The sequence below is a fragment of the Cyanistes caeruleus genome, chromosome 12 (assembly GCF_971803275.1).
Source record: "Cyanistes caeruleus chromosome 12, bCyaCae1.hap1.1, whole genome shotgun sequence".
NCBI lineage: Eukaryota > Metazoa > Chordata > Aves > Passeriformes > Paridae > Cyanistes > Cyanistes caeruleus.
In genome coordinates this window covers 11,210,619-11,232,230 of record NC_141712.1, presented here as the reverse complement: position 1 = coordinate 11,232,230, position 21,612 = coordinate 11,210,619, and the positions used below count along the sequence as shown (strand labels likewise).

Genomic DNA, 21,612 nt, shown 5'->3' with positions numbered 1-21,612 from the left:
AGTGCAAATGTGACTTCATGATCAGATGTGTAGTTGTCATGGTTGTGGTGGGAAAGTTAACACTTCCCTCAAGAATATTCTATTTTCTAAAATGTTTGGTGTTCTATACTGAATTAGAAATTTCTGTTTGGGAAAGTTAAAGAGTGCATGGATGGTAAATTGCAGATTTGAATAGAAAGCCAGTACCTAATCATGGAATTGGCTCAAGCTGTAGCAAGTAATTCATGCCTTTGATGATATTAAAGTTGAATTTACACTGGTCAGAAAAATGAAAATGGTGCCTTTGCACTAGATAAAATGGCAACAACCAGATCCCTTCATTATCACAAATAGATCTTTTTGTTCAGTGTGTTCTTAATTCTAGTCAGAGCTGAAGAGGTCGTCATGTGCTAATCTCAGACTCTTTTGTTCTTCTCCTGGCCCATGGCAAACAGTGATGCTGGGGAAGATGATTTGTGCCTTTCAGTCCTTCAGTAGGGATCCAGCTCCATTGGAGCTATTAGACAAGGAGAGATCTCTTTGTCCCAGGCCTTAGGGAGAGTCTACAGTGTATGCACATCATTAAAGTCCCATCCATGTGGAGAAGGAACAGGGAGCATTTCTGTATCACTCTTCCTGTTCTCACATCTACACCAGTGTCGGGGGAAAGGTGAAAATAGAGGATGGGATTCCTCACATGAAAAGTCACTGCATACAGGACTGGAGTAATTTTTTTTCAATATGTATTTTTATGTGTATATGATTCTGTGTTGCCCTGTTAATCGTTGTTACTTAATGAGAAATGTTAGTGTCTCTGTACACTTGAATTACATTGACATTCCTGTAATTGCATTCTTTGTGGCTCTGTTCTGACATTGTTAATAAATTGATCACAGGAATCAGCACTTGATAGAGAAAGAGGATTATTTCTCATTCAGTAATATATTTGTTAATCAATATTCATGGTGATTGAAATATGGATAGCAAATGGATGATTACTTGTGATTATTGAAGAATAGCTCATAGTTTATCTTATGTGCTCTGTACTTGAAATAGAAGTGAACTGTCCAAATAAATATATAAAATGCTAAGGAGTAAAGCATGCATATTTTTGAGCATTGGTAGATACAGGATTCCAGTTGATCTTACAGTTTAGAAGTTCTCTTTATTTTGAGTTCTTGAAGGCAACGTATTAGTTAAAACTGTGGATGTAAAAATTAGGAATGTTGATCCTACAAGCAAGGTATTTTCAACTCAGTTGTTCTGTGCAGAAATCACAAACTTATTTTTTTAAATACTTACTTCTGCGGGATCGTGTTGAGCATTTGGGACAGTTGAAATTCTATTTTTCATATCAAAGTATTAGCCTTTTATTTTGACCAGAAAGGAAATCAAAATATGGAATAAACAGGTGCTTGAAGATAGCAGTCAAGACTAATTACAGAATTAAACCAAGGGGTTTTTAGTCTCAGAAATCAGAAACACGAGAAAAGTTGAGATTTCAATTTGAAATGTATGTCAATGCATTTAATACTTATCCTAATCCTAAAGCTTTTTGAAGGAGTTCAGTGATTCTTCCAAATCTCTGGGTAGCATTAATTACAAAGAGTCAGTGTTAAATGGTGGAGAAAGCATTTTGACATAGACTAAGTTCCTTACCCATGTTTTAGTTTTTTCCTCACCTGAACTGAAAGCTCTCAACCAGTTTCTCGGAGACATTTTTTGAAAACATTTATGATTCTTTATTTTAATATCTACGCATTCTGTGTTAGGTGAAATTTTGTATTATATTTTCTTTTAAATACTAGATTTAAAGACTAATTTTATTCCTATTAAATAGAATTATTTGTGGGCAGTAGTTGGCAATCTATCGATTGTCCTCTTGAACAGTACCTAATAAATAAGACAAGGCTTAAAAAAAAAAAATCAGCTTAGGAATAGATTTAAATAACATACTTCACTCTGTATCATAGAAATATAAATGATTGTTTAAAAATTAAATCCTATCATATATTGTATACTACATATATTTTCAGCATGGCTACATAATGTGAGTGCTTTTGTGTTAATGATGAAATATGATAGCTAATGCTGTTCTTAAGCAGTATTTTTTATTCGTAAATATCTTTTGGAATCAGCTTATGTTCTGCTTTCTACATGCTGTATTTACCTTTAATATCAGTTAAACTGGGACTCAAAATAGTCTTGACACTTAAGCTCCAGGATAATTTGTTATTTTTTCTTATAATTATCTAATAGTTTTTTGCTTTGGTTTAAGTTAGAAAGCAGAATGCCTAGATTTACCCTACTAGCCTTGAAAAAGTGTAATATTCTTTGCCTACTGTATGCAATTACAAGTGTTAAATATGTCAAACAAATTTTAAGATATGTAAAAGGAACACTTTATAATACAGGATATTGTATTTGGACTTGATTCATAAGCTACTGTCTGTGTACAAACTAGTCTGACATAGCTGCTAAATACTTTGGGGCGAACAAAACCACTCAGCATATCCCTTTAAATGCAGATGCTAATACATCTGTTCAGTGCAAGAAGAAAAGAGTTGTTTCTGAAGTAAAATTAGACAATAGAGCCAATTTCATTTTTTATGCATGTGAATGTAGAGTGCTTGAGGTTATTAGTTGAAACTGAGTAACCTTTCCAGGCTTTCATCTCTTTCTTTTCAAATTTGAATATGAAAAGCATATTCAAGTCAGAGACCATCACTTTAATGACATTTGGCAGTCATTTGATTTATTAGATTTTAGAAAAAAAAATTCCTTTTAAATATTTCATCATTCTATGCTAATCCCAGTAATATTGCCAGCTGAAGCCGTGTACCTGTATTAGTGGAGACAGAATGGTGTAGAATTTTTTCTGTCATCCTAGTAAAATTTCCATGAATCTACTGAATAATAAAACAACCTTATTGAAATATTCAGATTTGGGTTTTTAGTTAAAGTGTCTTAGGATACATAATAAAAGGAAATGTCTTTTGAAAGGAGGGGGTAAAATTACTTCATCAAATATTGAAAGGACTTGACAGCAATGGAAATTGTTCTATATGATGGATATTTTTACAATAGGATACACCTGCTTTTCAGTTTGATTAATCATATAATTTGCTTGGGGAAATGTAAGCTATCTCCATAATAAATTAGAATATTGACTTGCAGTTCGAACACTGAATCTAGAAAGCTAATCTTCTGCATATGATTAATACGTCAAGTGATTTAAGTTTAAAATCAAAAATTGTCAAAATACTTCCACGTAGGGGAAATATTTTTAATAAAGGTATGAACTTGAAAGAAATGAAAGAAGTAAAAAGAATTTTTTTTGACGTTTCTGTACTCCAACATGTTGTGTTTGCTCTTTGAAGAATGTTGTCTTTGAGTGCTCACCTACATACTCCACTTTGGAAACCAGAGTGGCTTTTCTTTCTTCAAATTACCTAGGGAAGTATTTTTGACTTTCTGTTGAGTCTGATATTCACACTTAAATACAGAAACCTTATCACAATGTATCTGTATACAAAACCATAGACCTTGCTGATAGTGTGAGATGGAAAGCAAAAATGTAATTTTATGTAAAAGAGAATAATAAAAGTCTGACGAGGAACAGTTGTGTTTAGTTTTATGATATTATTAATTTTAACTCTTGAAGGTATGTTTGATTTAACTAGTCCAGTTCAGTATATGACATTAAATTCCATTTAAATGCAGTTGTACTTTACATGCCTAACAACTTTTTGACTTGGTGGACTTTTAATGAATGTGGTACAATGTGCAGTAGGCACTAACAGTTCTCTTCCATTTGGAAAATTTTGGTGCCTGCTATTACTGAAACTGTTTCCGACAGTTACGGGATCACTTTGCTGTGTAGCTAAAAATAATGGCAGCTGAAATTAATGGTTCAGATGGCATTAGTACATAAACATAATCATAACCTAATCTTCTTCAGTAGACTATGACTATTGCAAAAATATTTTAAGTATCAACTGTATTCTTAACTGCAAACCACAGGGTAGATTCTTACTGTGTCTGTGTCAAATCAATCCATCAGTGTTAATTCTACAAATTACCCAATGGTTCACGTGTATGTTTGGTTTGTGTTAACACTTGGAGAAACACTAAATAATTATTTTTGTTTGTGTTTTGTTTTTAAATAGGAAGTTGAAAAATCTGGATTAAAATTACATCACTTGGTTTTATAAAGTCATGAATTACATCAGATGAAATAACACAGCAGCTGAGTGTAGAATGCAGATGAAACAATTTCCCTGCAGAGGACACTCCACTATCATTTCCAAACCCAACAGGTAGTCAGAGGAGTGACTGTAACTACAGCACTGGTGAGTGGGACCTATGCCTGAGCAGGTGTGTTCCTTCCCTAAAATTCTGTCTTATGAAAATGCCTGCAACAAAGCCTATTTCCTATACTTTATATTTTCATTTATCTCTGTACTGGTTTTATTTGTCATTCTTCCAAATATTTTGGGAAATGCTGAAGATGGTTTTTAAGAACTGAGATAAGGATGCAATTATTAAGTATAGACTACAGTACAAAAGTAGGCTTGTGTAAGAAATTGAAACTGCAATATATTTAAATATGCTTGTAGTGCATACATTTTAAAATTAGGCTTTACATAACTAAATTTTCTTTTTTGAAAGAGCACAACAAACTAATTTTTCTATTGATACATGATACAGCAAAAGGAATACATTTTGTCCAACCATGTACAACTGAAATACATTTAGAGAAAATACGTAATGGATGTGATCTTCACTTATGAATACTCAGAGTACCTTTAATAAGACATTTTTAAAAGGGAAATTACTCAACTGTATTTAATACTAATAAATTGGTATTTACTTCTAGCTTATGCTAGACTCTAATAAATGAACATCTGAAAGTAGTTGGTCTCAGTCCACCATAAAATTGTTAACTTTTGTGACTCCAAGAAGGACATTGATCTTTGTAAGGCCCAGGGACAGAAAAAGAAACCATCAAAAAAACACTAATTCTGCAAAGATCTGAATTCACTGAGAATTTTAAGGTAATTATGAAACTTCAATACATTTCAAGCTGTGATATTTGAAAATAGCATTATGCTTTGGAAAGACTGTAATTCATAAGGCTTTCCAGTGTAGTAGTGTTGTATTTTATTATTTCTGCTAATCATAACCTGGCTGTGCAACTTTAATTTTTCTATTTACTGCTTGGTTACGGATTATAAAACTGTTTGAACTTTAAAATATCCCAACAAATCAATATTAAAAGGTGGGGTTTGGTCTTAATTGCTTCAGGACTGTATTCTGAAGCTTTATACTAATGTGGTTGTTATTTGTAGAGGTTTGCTTAGATAATTGGATGTCTAATTTCTACTCAAGATTAGCTTTGCATATAGGGGGAAAAACCTAATGAGTCTGCTTTTTGATAATACCAGTTGAGAAGCCAGTAAGATAATAGTAATGAAATCTGCATGTGTGTTTACTATAGCTTTGCTGCATCTCTTATTCATGTCTAATTAGATTTGAGTATGCTGAATATTTGAGGTTAATTGAATATTTAATAAAAATGAGATTTGCATGGGTAGAAAGAAATTTACTTTGAGCTTAGAAGGAAACTAATAGTCTTTTAGATTTTTGCATGGAGAAAATTGGAGTAAGGCTATAAGTAATCTAAAAAAATCACTAATTCTTACAATAAATAAAGCATTTTATATTATCTATAATTGGAACAGATTGACTGTTTTAAAAACATCTTAACTGTTGCAGAAGGCTTCATGATATTCATTGCTTAAAAAGCATTTGAAGTTTTTCCCATACCTTTTGCACATTGTTCACTGTCATTGTTTGGCATGTGAGATACAGAAGATTAACAGAACCTGGTTGAAAACAGTATGGTAGAGTTCCAGTGATCTGGACATACAAGATCCCATGAGTTTCTGTTTTCACAGGTGGTTCAAGCATGTAACTTGGCATTAACTGGGTTTTTTCAACTATGACTTTTTCACTAAGAATATTTAGAGGATCATTTTATTTATTCCAGAGTCTTGGAAGAGAAACTTGGATGGGGAAGTTTAGACAGTGCAGGATTATGGTGCAAACCTCTTGATTGCCCATGACATTGTGTTGTACCTCCTGATGTTCATAGTGACTGAGAGGAGCTGTTGTGTTTGTTACCACTGAAAAGAGTTGTTAGAGTATCTGAGAATGCTTCCAAACACTACAGGCCCATACATTCAGAGAACAGTGAAACTTGCCAAATGATACAGTGGTTCTAGAGAGCAGACAGCAGAAATAGAAGAAAGAAATCTGAATATGAAATCTGGCAAAGGTTTTATATGAAATTTAGTTGGGAAGCTTTCTTTCCTCAAAACCTTTTCTCTCTTAGATGAACATGTGACTATTTGAACAACTTGAAGTCCAAGTGGAAGTAGAGAGGAGAGGTATGGGAATGATGGGATGTACTTTTTATTTAAAATAAACTACTGAAGATCCCTATTCTAAAAGTGGATTTCCCAAATGTTAAGCCTTTGCATCAGGAAACATTGTTATAATTCTGTGTGTTTATTCCTTTTCTAAAATTAGCTCAAGACTGTGGAGCATTTTTTTCTTCATTTGATGGAAAACTTCTTCATCGGGTAGTTGTTCAGTTTTTTTAGAATGTAAGCTATGAAAAAAACTGAACTACAGCAGAACAGCAATATTTTGAATTGCAGAGATTTCTAGCAAGGTTACAGGGTCATTGTAATCTTCAGCTTTTAGTACTTCTTTAAGACTAACTTTAAAATTACAATTTTAGAGGCAAACTGTCACAAGTTAATTTTGAATTATTTTTGCAATTAATTGGATAGAAATATGAGATGTTCCATGCCTTGCAGCAATGTTAATGCTTCTAAGTTCAGACAATACTAAGGGGTGCTATGAAAGCATGTTATTCATCAGGATCTAAAAATATATTTTCACTCTGGTTAATCATTTTCTCCAGACTTGAATAAAGTTCTTGTGCCGAATGTTTTACTTACTATTCTGAATTTTTCCATTGAGTGAAATGAATTTGAACTCTTTAGGTTTGTTAATAATTTGCATTTAAAATTGTTATAGATACAGTATTAGTAAACTTAGGAAATTCCATTTGGGATGCTTATGGGAAGGGGAAGAATCTGTTGATGTGGCATTTCCTTTGAAGTTCTCTGGCTGTCCATCTGTCTCCCTGCTGCCTCCCCATCACTTCCTGTGGTGGCCTCAGGAGCACTTGGTCATGAGAGCAGCACATGTGGAAAGTCATCCACATGTCCAAAAGAACAGCAGATGACAACAGCTTCTTTTAACCCAAGAAAGTAAAAAATTGTGAGTGGAAACCAAGGATTCAAAGACAGAATTCCAGTGCTCTGCTGTTAGTAGAGAAAAAGGTGGCAAATTGCAGATTCCTTTGACTGAATGATTCAGCAACTGGACTGGCTGTTTTGTGATAGTAACCCATTCCTAATAGCAGTTCTACTGCTGTAAGGGCTGGGGAACAGCTTTCGAGAAAACTGAAAAATCAGTAACTCTGGGAAATGGGCTTCCTAGGACTAATAGAGATATGTCCTTCAATAAATCCCTCTACAAGGAATTTAGGCCTTCTTATCTTCTCATGTTGCTGTATTCCAGTGCTCTCAGCTCCATAGCAGAGTTGATACTTTCTGTTTATAAAGTAAGTTTATTTTGGGTAAGAGAAGACAGTATGAGATATGTTAAAGATTTCTGTCTGCACAGGGGAAAAGGAAACCTTACTCTGATATGGAGAGTCAAAAAAGAATTGTAGTGAGTACAGTGGCACAGTAACTAGAAGAAAGTGAATATTAAAAATGTTGGAGTTTACTGACAGACAAATTTCTAGCTCCACCTTCTCCCCTGAGAAATAAATGAAAACTCTTCTGAAGAGCTTTGTTTGATTCTTAGGGGGCTGTATTCATTCTAGTTCCGTCCTAGCAAAACCTTTCCAGTTCCAGTTCTTTATTTAATGTTTTTAAATTTACTTTAACACCTTTTCAGTTTTAATAATCTTTCACAGTAGTTTGCTGTTATTTGCAGACTGATATCATTTACAGGCAAGTAGCTACTTTGTCTAATAGAAGACACCCAAAAACTTCTTAAAGAATTTCTTAAACCCTGCTTCTCATTCTTCTAGTATGTTTTCCAAACCAAGGCTAACTTTCTCTCTAGGTCATATTAATAGTACAAAAATTAAAAGCTGATCCTTGTGTTTGTATTCTAAATTAAAACAATGAAAAGCTTTCAGAGCACTCACTCACACTCCCCAGGCTGTGGATTTTCTCCAGTCCATTGGTCTAGAGGTTTCTCTTATTGAAATATTGTGGCAGGAAAGGAGGATTAAATTACTGAGGCTGTCAAAAAGGACAAGCACTCTGCCATACATTATCATTATCACTGGCTTCCTCAGTGGAAGAAAATGCAGTAAATCACTTCAAATACAAAGCAATAAAGACCACTGGCTTTTAAAATCATGAGTGCTATTGCCATTAACAGAAAGTGACAGCTGTGTGGCATGCTTAGATGCTACTTGTATCTTTTTTGACAGTGTGCACATAAACCTGCCAGTGACACACCATTCGGTCACATGACCTTTCAGATTTGATTCTGGCATTGTTGCTTTTCCTTAGGAAAAAAGAAAGAAATATTTATTTTTTGTTGTTCTTTTCCTCATGCTCTTCTAAAAGGTGAAAAACATTTGATACTAATAGTAATTCTGATTTGCTTTGCAGTGATAAATGTGGTTAAAGCAGATAATTGTGCAGAAAGAGGTCTCAGGTCTGTTCTAAAGCCAGATCTGCACACTGACAAGTACATGTTAGTGCTGGAAAACTCTGTTGTGGGTCTTAGTAAATACTGCTTGTGGTTCACCCTGTTGTTTGTCTCTTTTGAGGAGATGTGACTGAGGAGTTAATACCTAACTAACTAACTAGAAAAACTTCTGTTTCAGCTAGGAATGATAACTGCATTCTGATGGGACAATTGCTCTTATTTCTTCCAAGTGTAGGTTCATGTGGCATGGAATACTGCAGCCTTACCTCGTGCTGGTTTAGTGCTGTAGTTTGGGGTTTGGTTTGGGAGGTTGGTTGGTTGGTTTGTTTTTAACAAATGTGTTCAGCAAAAGAGACAATCTATCACCAGTATTCTATCACTAATGAATCAGAAAAACACTTACCTGCCCAGTGTAGTGTAGTACATTTGTTGCTTTCTGAATTCAGAATACTGCTTAAGAGTCTTAGAGCTGTAGAAAGTGTTCCTTGGCCCTAGAATTTCCAGAGATAGACAGATAGACAGGCAGGCAGGCAGCTATTAAGTGAATGAATGTGAGAAAGAATATAAATTGTTCTTGTCCAATTTCATAATAATAATAAATTTATTTTTATTCAGGTTTTTTATTATGATAGTATGTACATTACTTACGATGATTTAGAATGACTTAGAATGATTTACATCCTTTGATTACATTTTTTCTTGAAGATCAATCATTAAAATGGAATAATCACTAATTTAAAGATACATGTGATTTGTGGAAGGATAGGATACCTGCTGATTGTATTTGAAGTGTTGGAGTTACTTGTAAATCTTTTAAACATGTATTTATTCACAATTCACTGATTGACTCCACAGTAAGGAGGAGTGATCTCTCTTCATTTCATTTCTAGATCAGAGTTTCATGTCTTGGCCAGAAAACAGGTTTTACTGGAATGGAGCAGGGAACACCATGAAATGATTACTTGTTGGGATGGAACTATCATACCAAAACAATTCTTAGATTTGGAGATTTAAAAAAAATCCTAAAAATACTTCAGTTAATAAGCAAGCAGATGACTTATTCTACCATATAGAATAGGAAAGTGGATAATGTTCTATTAAAATTCGACAATACTGAGGATAAAATACTCCTTTCGTTTTTTAATTTTTTCCCCTGACAGATAAATTAGCAAAGGAAAATATCTAGCCAGTGTGTTGATAATTCTCCTATAAATACTTGGATATTTTTAATAATGATTTTACCAGCCTAAGGTGAAAGTAAGGTAAGATTACAGCAGTGAGATTTTTCTCTGAACAGAAGCATTCATCTTCTATGTGTTGCTACCATGGTACTGTCCTCCATGTTTGTAGCTTGTTTTCTGCAGTCACTGATGTGTCTGGCTTGGCTCCTGTTGAAATTTCAGCTCTGCATTGTCTAAATAGGAAGACAGGAAGTTCATCAGTAGTCCAGTTCCCCACTTGATCCTATCAAGAGGACCACCAAGAAACAAAATTTATGGAGAGATTGTGCCCATACACTGAAAGTTTCCAACTCTGTGCATTTTAAACCTGGCCTAGTTATATCTTCAACACATGTTTTCTATCACAAGCCTTACAAACTAGTATCAGAGCTTTTTTAGCTGAAACAGGAACTGAACTAAACTAATGCTTTAAAGCTCAGGAAACCAAATTATCAAGGATATAAATATCATTGAAAATTGCCTGCAGATGGTTTAGCCTGACACTTTATTAGTGTTTGTGCTAGGCCAAATTATAGCAGCATAGGCAGTGTATTATGTGTATTAAGTAGTGTATTAATTCATTTTTTTCTTGTCACAATGAATGTTGCTGGAAATGATACTCATAATGATTGGATCCATATTAGAACATAAATAAATGGATAAATCACATGCTATTTTTGTCTTCTAAAAGAAGAATCACTTCAATGAACAGCTCTTGAAAAAGATATACTGTTGTAATACATAAATTATTGCTAAGCCAAAGTTGCAACTATAAGCTAATTCTGTAGTTGAAACTGAACCAATTTGGCCCTGAAAATTTCACAGCTTTATACCGTTTTACTTTATGCATACAAATAAATAAATGTTTGTTGACGTGGAATTTATATGGAAAATATGTATTTTTTAGAGTCCTATTTAGGTTGAAGAAGAACTTTCAGGTCATTGAGTTCAACTGTTAACCCAGCACTGCACTTTTAAATATCTCCAGGGATGGTGACTCCACCAGTTCCCTGAGCAGCTTGTTCTAGGGCCTGACAACTTGTTCAGTGATTAATTTTTTGTTAATATCCAGTCTAAAATGTGTTTAGAGTGGAATTCACTGTTCATGAACATAAGATTTCAAAATGAAGTTGATTTTTCTCTTCCAATTCATTTATTGATACAGAATAATTTTTAAAGTTTATTAGAAATGTTGATTTTGCTTCCACATTTGAATTAATGAATGACTTTACTTGCAGAAAATGCAAAAATAATCAGTATAAAAAAAAATCAAGAAAAATATGCTGTTAAATAGAATGATGTAACATACATGAGCATTAGGGTTTCTTTTTCTATATAATAGGGATTCAGATTCCTGATTAATTTTAGGAAGCTATACTTGCTAATATTTGTAAAACTTTGCACTAAAACAGGATACAGAATTATTATTTCATCATCTGAACTCCATCAATATTTACTTACATGTTCAGGTCTCTAAATCAGTTAACAGAACACATTTCTGGCCATCCATTTGACTTTTTGTAGCTGTGTCACAGTTATTTTTTTATTCTTCCACTGTTGCCTTTCAGCATTTTAAGAGTGTAGAAATTTCAGTCATGTAGTGAAACTTCCCTGATTCCTCATGCCAGACTGTAGTTGAAGTGTTGAGACCTGGAGGAGAGAGTGTGCTCTTCTGACAAGTGTCAGGAGAGACATATGTGAAGAATGGAGGAATCCGTTCTTCTAACAGTCACCCTGCTGTGATAACAAGAGTGAACAGCTTTATGCAAGAGGTTTCCAGGCTGATCCTGACAGGTGCATCATTTCTTGGTGGGAAATGATTGTTATTCCAAGGAACAGACTATATGAAGTCGTTGTTCCCCAAAGTAACAAAATCTCTGCCTCCATGTTATAGAACAGAGCATGCGTACAGTGTGAGCTTCACATTAACATACTGAATTCATGCACAAAGTTTTCTACTTGCTGCTTAAAAACTCTGATCTCTGGAATAAAAAAAAATGGATCAAATTTGCCTACATAAGAGTTTCCATCCAGTTGCTCTAAATTATCTGCTGGTGATAATGCCTTTAAGTGCTATTCTAAAAAAAAAATAAATAATCATTTCATTGTAGAACGTTTTAAGCTTAAAACACTGTTTTTTCACTCTTTTTTTGACAAACAAGTTTCATTTAGTTCTCTGTTCTTTCCTGTACTGCCTAGAAATTATCTTCTCACATGATGCTTTTTAACAGGATGTTAAAATTTCTTCCTATAAGGTTTGGAATTCCTGCAAGGAAGTGTGTACTTTTAACTGGTGTTACAGAAAAGCAATGTGGAAATCAGCTAGAGAGAAAGTCTGGGATCCCAGAGAGAAATATAGGAGAGTAATGCTATCCATAGCTTTATTCATGTATTCATATTTTTTGTAAGATGTCCTTTCCTGTGTCCCTAGATGTAACATAATTTGATGTTACCCATTTAAAATTATGCCTGTTGTAACATTTTTAGGTTGTAAAGCTCACAAACATTCATAGTTTGAACATTGTTGCCAAGACATACTGAATGTTAGCTCTAAATTCCTGTCATTTTGTCAGTCTCGGTGATTTTGGCCCCAGCACAAGCCACTAACTCAAGCCAGCTCCAACACAATACTGAAATTATGTGTTTGAAAGGAAAGCCATACTTGGAGGCAATGGGTGTAATTTAAGTTCACAGAGGAAACACATATATTTTGTGTCATTGTTTGTATAGCCATATAAACAAGAATTGTACCATGGGGTGGTGGGAAGGGAAACAAAACCAAAATATTTCTGTAAGCCTGTGGACCTATAGCTACAACTTTCTCCTTCTAGTATAGCTAAATAACACTAAAGAAGAAGGGAAGACTTAAAAGAGAGGGTCTTTGACTATTCTTGTCGTGGAAAAATGTTGAATTTAATTGATAAAGGGTTCTAGTTTATGTACCAGAAAAATTAAACACAAAATACAGTTTTGACTTTTTTCCATTTCTTAAGTTGATTTTTAATCCTTTTTGAATTTTTTTTTTCATTTTTACCCTAAAATTTACAGTGCTCAGTGACACCCCAGAAGATGAGCAGGAACTTGAATGTAAAGATACTGATTTTGTTGAATCTGTTTGAAAAAGATATTCCAGAAGCAAAGAAATACCCTTGAACAAGACATTGATGGTGAGTTTTAGAGACCACTTTCTTGTAAACTTTTGTAGCTTTAAAATTATTTGTTGAATGTCTACATTTCTGTGAAAGTAGTTGTTTGACACTGTGTCAAGAAGAAATTCTTTAATATTAACTAAAGGCTCCTACATTTGTTTGCAAAAGTCTGCAGAAACTGTTACTGTCATTCCTTAAAATATATTTAAAAAAACCAAAACCAAACAGTATCCCCAGCTTCTAGTAATTAGTTTATAAAACTTAGGACATGTCACCTTCCTGTAATTCTCTATTTTGTATGACATACTTCATTGTAATAGGACTATAAATATTTATTTATTTATTTATTAAAATTTATGTCAGTAATCCTGAATTGTTGATGTTTGGATCTTATTTAAAGTTACCGTATAACCCCCAGAGTAGCTCCAGCTTTTGTGTCCTCCATAAGAAAGTGTATCCGAGACAGTGTGAAATATTGGGGGGTTGGTTAGGGTTCAGTTTAGCGTGAGCACCCCTCTGAGAAAGCACCAACTCACCAAAGCAAGGTGAGGTGGGTAGGAGCTGTGGAATCTTCTCTTCCCTAGGCCATTGGAGAGCGTGTTTGTAGTGCTCTTAAGAAGACTCAAGAAGGTTACTCAGTCTTCTCACAGACAGTGAAGGAAAGTATTCTCCTTGCTTAGAGTTTCCTGTTGCCTGTGGTAGCAGGGTCATGGTTATCAATGGTGCATTTTTCTCCCTCTTCATTTCAATCCTCTTTCCTGTTGTGGTGAAGCTCAGAGAAGAAGCTGAAAGTATACTTTTGATAAAGCAGTCCCTCTGTGGGTGCATGAACCAGCCCCAAGCCTGGACACAGAGCACACAAGGTACCCTTTGCAGAGCAGGAATTCCAGTTAGCCCTACTGGAATGCCAGGCCAGTGTTACTTTGCTACTTCTACTCTTGGGGGTAATTACCATACCTTGAGCTGTGGGCAGCTGAGTATTGAGGGAAAGAAATAGGCTTTCTTACCATTTCCATTATCATGTACAATTTGTATCCATGCAGTAGCTAAAATACTCAGAGAAGAGTATAAATACTCAAAGTTCCAGGAACACGATAAAGAAAATGCAAAGAATCAAATCTCCATACCCTAGGAAAGTAATACACAGATTTGATGCACTTCTTAATGTGGCTGAACACTTAAGCTTTTCTGCACCAATAATTTTTATCCAAGTAGTTGTACAAAAGCACATCTCCTCCAAAAAGGTATTTTGTAGTCTCTCACTGGAAGACTGTTTTTGTTCTGTATTTTAAGGCCATAATGGCCATTGTCGTAATTCCTATTTGACAAGACTTATTAGTGATATGATTATTTACCCTTGAAAGTCACCTTTCACAAAACTTCAAAATTCTAATCATCATCTGACAGAATTATTATGACAGGAAGGACTGGTTTTTGTTACTAGTTATTGTTCTGTCAAAAGCTAATCATTATTATGTAATGACAGCTACTTCAGTATTGAGGAGCATTTCTTCCCCTAATCATAAGACATTTGAACTAATTTTTACTTTATGTGCTTTATATCTATTAAAGTGATAGTAGTAGCTAAAAATACTTTTATTCTTTTTCTTATCTACACTTCAGCCCTTCTCTGCAAATGCTATGCAGTTACGTTTTTCTGTTGCATTCTTAACATATAACACTGCATATTTTCTGAAAATTTAGGACTTTCAGACAATTGAAATGAATTTTGCAATAATATATATCAGATCATTGCAGAAGAGCATGTTGCTGTATTTTCTTGGACAAATTTATTGGAAAAGGATGTGTTCTCAAGATCTGGACATCTACTTCAATTAAATGTAATGACATGATAAATAGAATTCATGAGTAATATGTACACGTTCTCTGAGATGGATATTGGTTTAAGGGAAAAAAAATAAACTTAGACACAGAAAAATTCATAGGACACAACCATACGGAGATGTAATCAGTCCCAGATACCATGAGCTTCATTCACTCTGTTTGAGGACTGCAACCATGGGTCTTTTTCATGTCTTGTTCCTTTCATTGCTGGTTGTATGGAAGTGGCCTCTATGAAATTTGAAGCAACTAAGTGCATGACTAAGCAACAGGATGTCAAGACATCTAACAACAGGCCTCAGAGATAATATGACAATATGAAAACTGATAAAATAATGTTTTGATATCATTAATTATAGCTATCCTGCTGTTCTTACAGTAAAAACAATACTGTCCTCTGAAGTCTGCTCTGAAGTTGACATCTCACTGAATGACTTGTTCAGAATATACAAAATGCTTTGGATCTCTAAGAATAGCATCCAGTCTGTTCTATAGTAGGTCTTTCAGCAGGGTAAGTGATGGAAGGTTTATCCCATATTTTCCCTTCTCTAACCCACTTCTGTGTGTCCCAGCAGCCTAGAAGTTGCAACATGAAGCATCATTGCATGTCCCAGAGTACTTATCCTGATTAAAAACATAAATACATAACCTTGCTATTTGTCAGCTGTGTAATTTGCTTTGAAAAGATATGCTGTCAAGATTATTTGTTTTTATTCAAATTCCTTCTATAGTCATGTTCAGCAGCCTCATTGCTTTTTGTGCAGGACTGGGAAAGAGTCTCATTTTTGACTTAGCAGCATGTTTTAATCACAGCAGCAGAGATTCTGGCCCTCTGGGCTTACTTAGATATTGTAAAGGAGTGCAATTTTAAATCATGTCAGCTAATTTCTGTAACGTAGAAATTTTAAATACTACTTTAAAACCCACATACACAAAGATGAAGGTACTTAGTTTAGTCTAGGGAAATTATCTTCTTTGCTTATGCTTCACTATTTTACAATACACAGAAGCTTGGAATTTAAATAATTTTGCATTGCACAAACTGGAAAGAACAACTTGCTATTTACGTACTAATAATTGTCCAGGCTGACTTGGATCCATCATGCACACAGTATAGAAAATGCATTCATTGGTATGTTTTTTTACTTAAAATTGTTTCTGCCTATGCATAAATGTTTTCAATGTAACTTGGAACACCTTTATTTACACATTGTGAAAAATTATTTATTTATATAGGCAATTATTATACAAATAATTTTCTTAATTTCAGAGTTAATTCCAGCACTGATACTTTCATTGATGTACATTGTAGTTCTTAGAGTGCTCAGTTTCCAGTAGGCTGAGTACCTGAAAAGTAAGATTTCTTTTTTTCTTTATTATTTATTTACCTCTTCCCCCCCCCCCCTTTTTTTTTTTGACATATACTAGGAGCCTTTTAATCTGTCCAAATACTAAGGAAGATTATGAGAACAAAAGTGAAACCTTAAATGAAATTGCTAATGCTGTTTTGTAATGTCTCCTCTCTAGTTTTTGATTCACAAGATGATAGTGCAGTAATTGGAAAGCTCAAAGGAGCAGTGGAAGCCCTCCATGCGCTGCCCTCAGTTGAGAGGGGAATGCAAAGATGACTACGAGGCATGAAAGGAAGTTTGCCTACAGAAGATCCTTCTCCCAGTGTAAATACATGCTTGATAGTGCATCAAAGATGAGATCTTTGTAATTCCTACAGTATATTTAATGTATAATTTATATGAAAAGGACGCTTGATTTGTAGTTGTAAAGTTTTGTATACTTTTCAGTCTGTTTGTTTTTATATTCCCCCCCTAAGGCTAAGAATATCTCCACAATGGACAACGTCTTGTAAATAATTAATACCTACATGATTGAACGATGTGCTTTATTTGCATTTTTAAGATTTTTTCCTACATAAAACAGTAATAAAAATGCAAGTCAAAATTTTAATTTTTAATAAAAAAACCATAAGCCTTAGAAAACTGATTAAAAATACTTTTATGTTATCCCTAATCACCCCACTAAATGGAATGCCTGTGATTAGCCTCATTAAGAATTTTATACTGTGAAGATTTTATTAAAAGCAATATATGAAAATTACTTGGATTAATGTGTTAATCTGCCTCTTTAAAATGCTAATATCCATTTTATGCACATTAAATCTCAGTATGTGTTTTCTTTGATGCATGCAGTTCCTATCAATTAAATATAAAAAATTAGGCTAGTTGCAGGACTTATTAAATTACTGCAACCTTTTTTTAAATAACTTTTACCCTTCTACTAACATTATAATCAGCTGTTTATGGTTACCATAATTTGAAGTAGGGGGAGGGCAGGCACGATCATTTTCTGTACAGTGCTTGATTTACTTGCAGCCAGCATCTGTCAAAGCACAAAAAGAAGCCATAGAGTATCAGATTTTGCTTCACCTACTTTGGGCTTTAGGGATGGGCAACTGTTTTCATTTGGGTTTTGTCACGTTTAGAACTTACATCAAACACATACAATAAATTGTTGTATCTGAATAACTACTGTCTAGTGTGGAAAGTTAATTTTACAGCTTTTAACCAATCTCAGTGAAGGATTTAATTGATATTTTTAATGGAGCTGTGAATCAATGCTGCAAAAGGATTGTCTCTTGAGAACGAGGATATAATACATTTCATTTTTTAATTTACTTTTTTATTTGTCATTTTCTTCAAAGGATTTTATAGACTGTGGATTTCTACTGTTTGCAAACAGGCTATGTTTCTTCATAAGCATATGTAAAGTATTCAGAGAGATAAGTAATTTATTAAAATCTACCTAATTTGCCGTGATATATTAAATCTCTGCTTCAGTGATCACAGACCATTTCATTTAGAGAATTAGGCATTCCCTCTTTGTGTGATTAAAGCTCTGGAAAATGAGTTCTTTGCTCCTATTTGTGAACATTCAAAGCCTGCTAATGGCAAGAAGATGGAATAGATTATGAGACAATTCATTACAGTTCAACAGAAAAAAAACTCTGCTATAATGCAGAAATGCAAGTATGAATATCTGCATATAGTTTGAACCATCTGTGCTCTAATGGCTTCAGTAATGGCTGTTCATCTTCAGTAGGCTTTGAAATGACATCCATACAATATTAATTTGTTGATGTACATTATGAGGCCAATGGAATGAATATATTCTGACCACAGAAATCTGAATTCCAGCATGGTCTGCTGGTTGACTCCATTTTAGGACCTACCATCTTCAGTAGTACTTCTCATCCACACTTTGCCAATCCTTACAGCGTTTCATTCCTCTGGAACTTTAGGAGACCACAGACAGCTGCATTCCTAAACCCCTCCATTCTTCAGTTAATGGCCATATGTTTGTTGTCATTTGGGCTGGCACTTAGTTCATCATTTTGGCCACTATTTCTAGCTTTTTTTGGCTCTGTGCATCTATATTGTCAATAAGACTGTTATTATACATTACAATAATTTGAAACAGCCAGATCCAACACTGAGATTAACTGAGTGGCTTTTTAGAAATTTAGTTGTGGTATTCTGTCAGGAGGTTCTTATTATTCTTCTAATACTTTGCAAACCAAACTAAATATCCTGCACATAAACAAAGAAGCGAATTATATTGAGTTTTTGTGTGTGACTGTTTACTGACTTGCAGGAGAACTATGTTAACTGGTGCTTGTTTTCTTCTGAAATAAACCATGTGGTAAAATTAGAAAATCAGTGATGTTCATCTCAGTTAAACATTTACAGTAACACCCTTAACACTTAATCTTCACCATCTGAAGTTAGAAATTTAGAAACCAAGCGTTCATATATTCATTAAACACAGATCTCTTCACTAAGTTACTGCAAAATATTCCAGTTAACATTTGGTTACATTGTGTTAACTGTTCTCAGTGACTCCACCATTAACATGTATAATTTGCCTCAGGTTCCCAGACATATTTCTTCATAAGGCTCACTGTTACTCAGTTTTGTATTTTAAAAAAAAAATCCTGATTTCTATTCATGTTTATTGCTAAAACAGATATAATATTCAGCAAGGATTTTCCCAACAGATGGATTGTATTATCTTATGCAACATAAACATGCGATCATACCAGAAAATTTTGTTCTTGCATTAACTACTCTGTGTTTCCAAAATGATCTTAAATCTTAATTCTAAATGCTACATTGTGCAGGGAAAGTGGAAAATGTAACCTAATACTATTTTGTCTGAATTTTAGCAATGAATAGCTTGAAGAAAACTTGCATCTATGTAATCTCTAGGCTAAGGTGCAAAGGAGCCATATTAAAGTTGGGTACTACCATGTTTTAAAATGTTACTCAATTAACATTCAATTTTTGTGGAATAGATGAATTTTTACTATGGTGTAACTTGGTCACCACAGTGGTTCTGCATAAGATGAAATGACAGTGTCAAATAATCAGTTTTGTTATTATATCTTTTCCCATTTGTTGTAAGAACTTACTATAATATTTTCTGGTGTGATACAATAACTGCTGTTGTCCTGGTTCCCAGGAATGTTGATCAAGATGGAAATTTTTTTAGCTCAAATAAACTTCATCTGTTTTAAATGTTGCCTTTACCTTTTGTAGCCTTAACCTAAGAACAGAAGTTATGAAAGTAAATACATCATGAACCAGGTAACAGCTCCGTGAAGTCAATCAATCTTGCTGTAGAGTAAGTCAAAGCTTATCTCATTATATAAGAGTAGATATAACATGACGAAATTTATGACTTATTTCATAGATCAATATTAAAGTTAATAATAATATTGTTTTAAAATGCTTTTTATTGTTTCAAGGCATAGTGAGACATAATCATAGTTCAAGAAGTCTCCAAACATATCAAGACTAACTGCTAAATTTAATTTTGTTGTTTTGTGTTGGAACTGAGAAATAAATTAAAATACAGGTTTAAAATTCTGCTACAAACCATATTTCATATTTCAGAGCCAGAGAAATATTACCTGTTTTAATTACAGACAGGTCTTTTTACAGTGACTTGCCCATCAGTTTTTTGAGATTTTCCAAAAGATAATTAATATTTTTATACGACTTCACCTACATTACTGTTTATGTTTTAGCTCTTAGCAATTGGACTAGATCCCAATCCTGCAACTGATACTGAATTGGAAGAAATAAATGTATGAAATTAACTGCAGAATACAAGTTCAGGTTATTACCTTAGGATGCACATGATAAAAATTTGCTTTTGGCACAGTAAGCCCCATGTGTACTGCTTTTGCTTTTTGTTTCTTTTTGTTATTTATGACAAATTTTAGTTATTTTTCCATCTTTTAAAATGAAACGAGACAACTTCTCAGGAACTTGAATCCTGCATCTGTGGGTTTTAGAAGCATTTTAAAAGGTTTTTTTTATTTTTAAGGTCCTTGCTGAATCATACTTCAAACTCTCAGCATCTGGTAGCATCAAAGTCTAGCTCATTCCTAGCAAAATTTCATCTCCAACAAGAGCTGCTTGTAACTGATCAGGTACCGGCTGAGGATATTTTGTCTGTGGAAGTAATTGATTACAAACCTTCAAACAGAAATGCTTGTGGATCTCAATAGTAGGAGTTCTGTCACAATACTGTGTCAGGATAGGATCGTTCAGGTTAGGGGGACCTCAGGTGGTCTCTAGTCCAGCCTCCTGCAGAGTTAGGGGTCTCCAATCTGGGATCAGGGAACAGTTTCTGTCTGTGTGCCCTTTTGTGAGCTAGCACAGACTGGATGTAGCCCTGAGCAATGGGGTCTAACATCAACAACTGACCATTATTGGTGTCAAAATAAGTCTTACTTCAGTAGTCCAATATCTGCAACTGTGCAAGACAGGTCTTAAGTATGATCTAGCAATGATTTGTTTGTGGATTTGGAAAATAATCTATTTTCTAGTTAGACAAAATGTCATTCTTGTTGGATGCAAAGGTATTTCCTACATATTCAAGCAGCGACAACTGAAGTGTCCTTGAAACACCATTGGAAAAAATGAAGTCTTTCTATTATTACAACAATTACAAAAAATCAGTTAAGTCAAGTTTCTTTTTCTTGAAGAATTGTTATCAACCAGTGATTATTTTGATTACCTACTCATAAGTAGCTACGGTAGCTGATAGTCTTTGACTTCAATGATAATGAAAGATAGATGATGTTCTACCATATACAGGGCAATTTTCCTAGAGAAATGAAAGGAGGAGACACCAATCAGCATCTGATTCCAAACACAAAGTACACAAACAATAAAGAGACCACAGCAAACTTAAGAAAATATCAGAAAAACTTTACAGAAAATCTTTACACATTTTAATAATATTCCTTAACCTTTCCTATGTAATAAGCAGTTATTTTAGTAAAATTAGACCAAAATCTGACCCGTTTGGAAACTTTCCAATTAGTATCGTCAGTGGTATAATTTCCATCTTAGATGAAATGCACAAAGATGGATCTATTTATAAAACAGAAGCAGTTTGTATCAGCATACAGTAGATTCAACCTCAGCAACAATATATATTGGCAGGCCTATCTATAGTTAAGGCAAACAAGTCAATGTAACTTGTCATTTATTTTAGAATGGAATTTACAGTGATTGTCTCAA

General features: G+C 34.0%; 1 protein-coding gene and 1 long non-coding RNA gene across 3 annotated transcripts in view; both read left to right on the top strand.

The window, feature by feature from the left end:
* RPGRIP1L (RPGRIP1 like) overlaps positions 1-4,239 on the top strand; it is a gene marked incomplete at its 5' end in the record, with an annotated part of 30,064 nt that extends 25,825 nt beyond the window's left edge. The window contains one exon of the mRNA XM_086848198.1: positions 4,149-4,239. Within this exon, the coding sequence (XP_086704324.1) occupies positions 4,149-4,156 (8 nt within the window). The remainder of the gene's footprint in view (positions 1-4,148) is intronic.
* Positions 4,240-9,953: 5,714 nt separating this feature from the next.
* On the top strand, positions 9,954-17,116 carry LOC111934596 (uncharacterized). 2 transcript variants are annotated; one of them, XR_002867301.2, is made up of 6 exons: positions 9,954-10,055; positions 13,062-13,180; positions 13,747-14,025; positions 15,384-15,515; positions 16,275-16,358; positions 16,532-17,116. It is a non-coding gene; the product is annotated as an uncharacterized LOC111934596 (long non-coding RNA). The 2 variants fall into 2 exon arrangements; XR_015275406.1 differs by having other exon boundaries at positions 12,269-13,180.
* Positions 17,117-21,612: the final 4,496 nt, after the last annotated feature.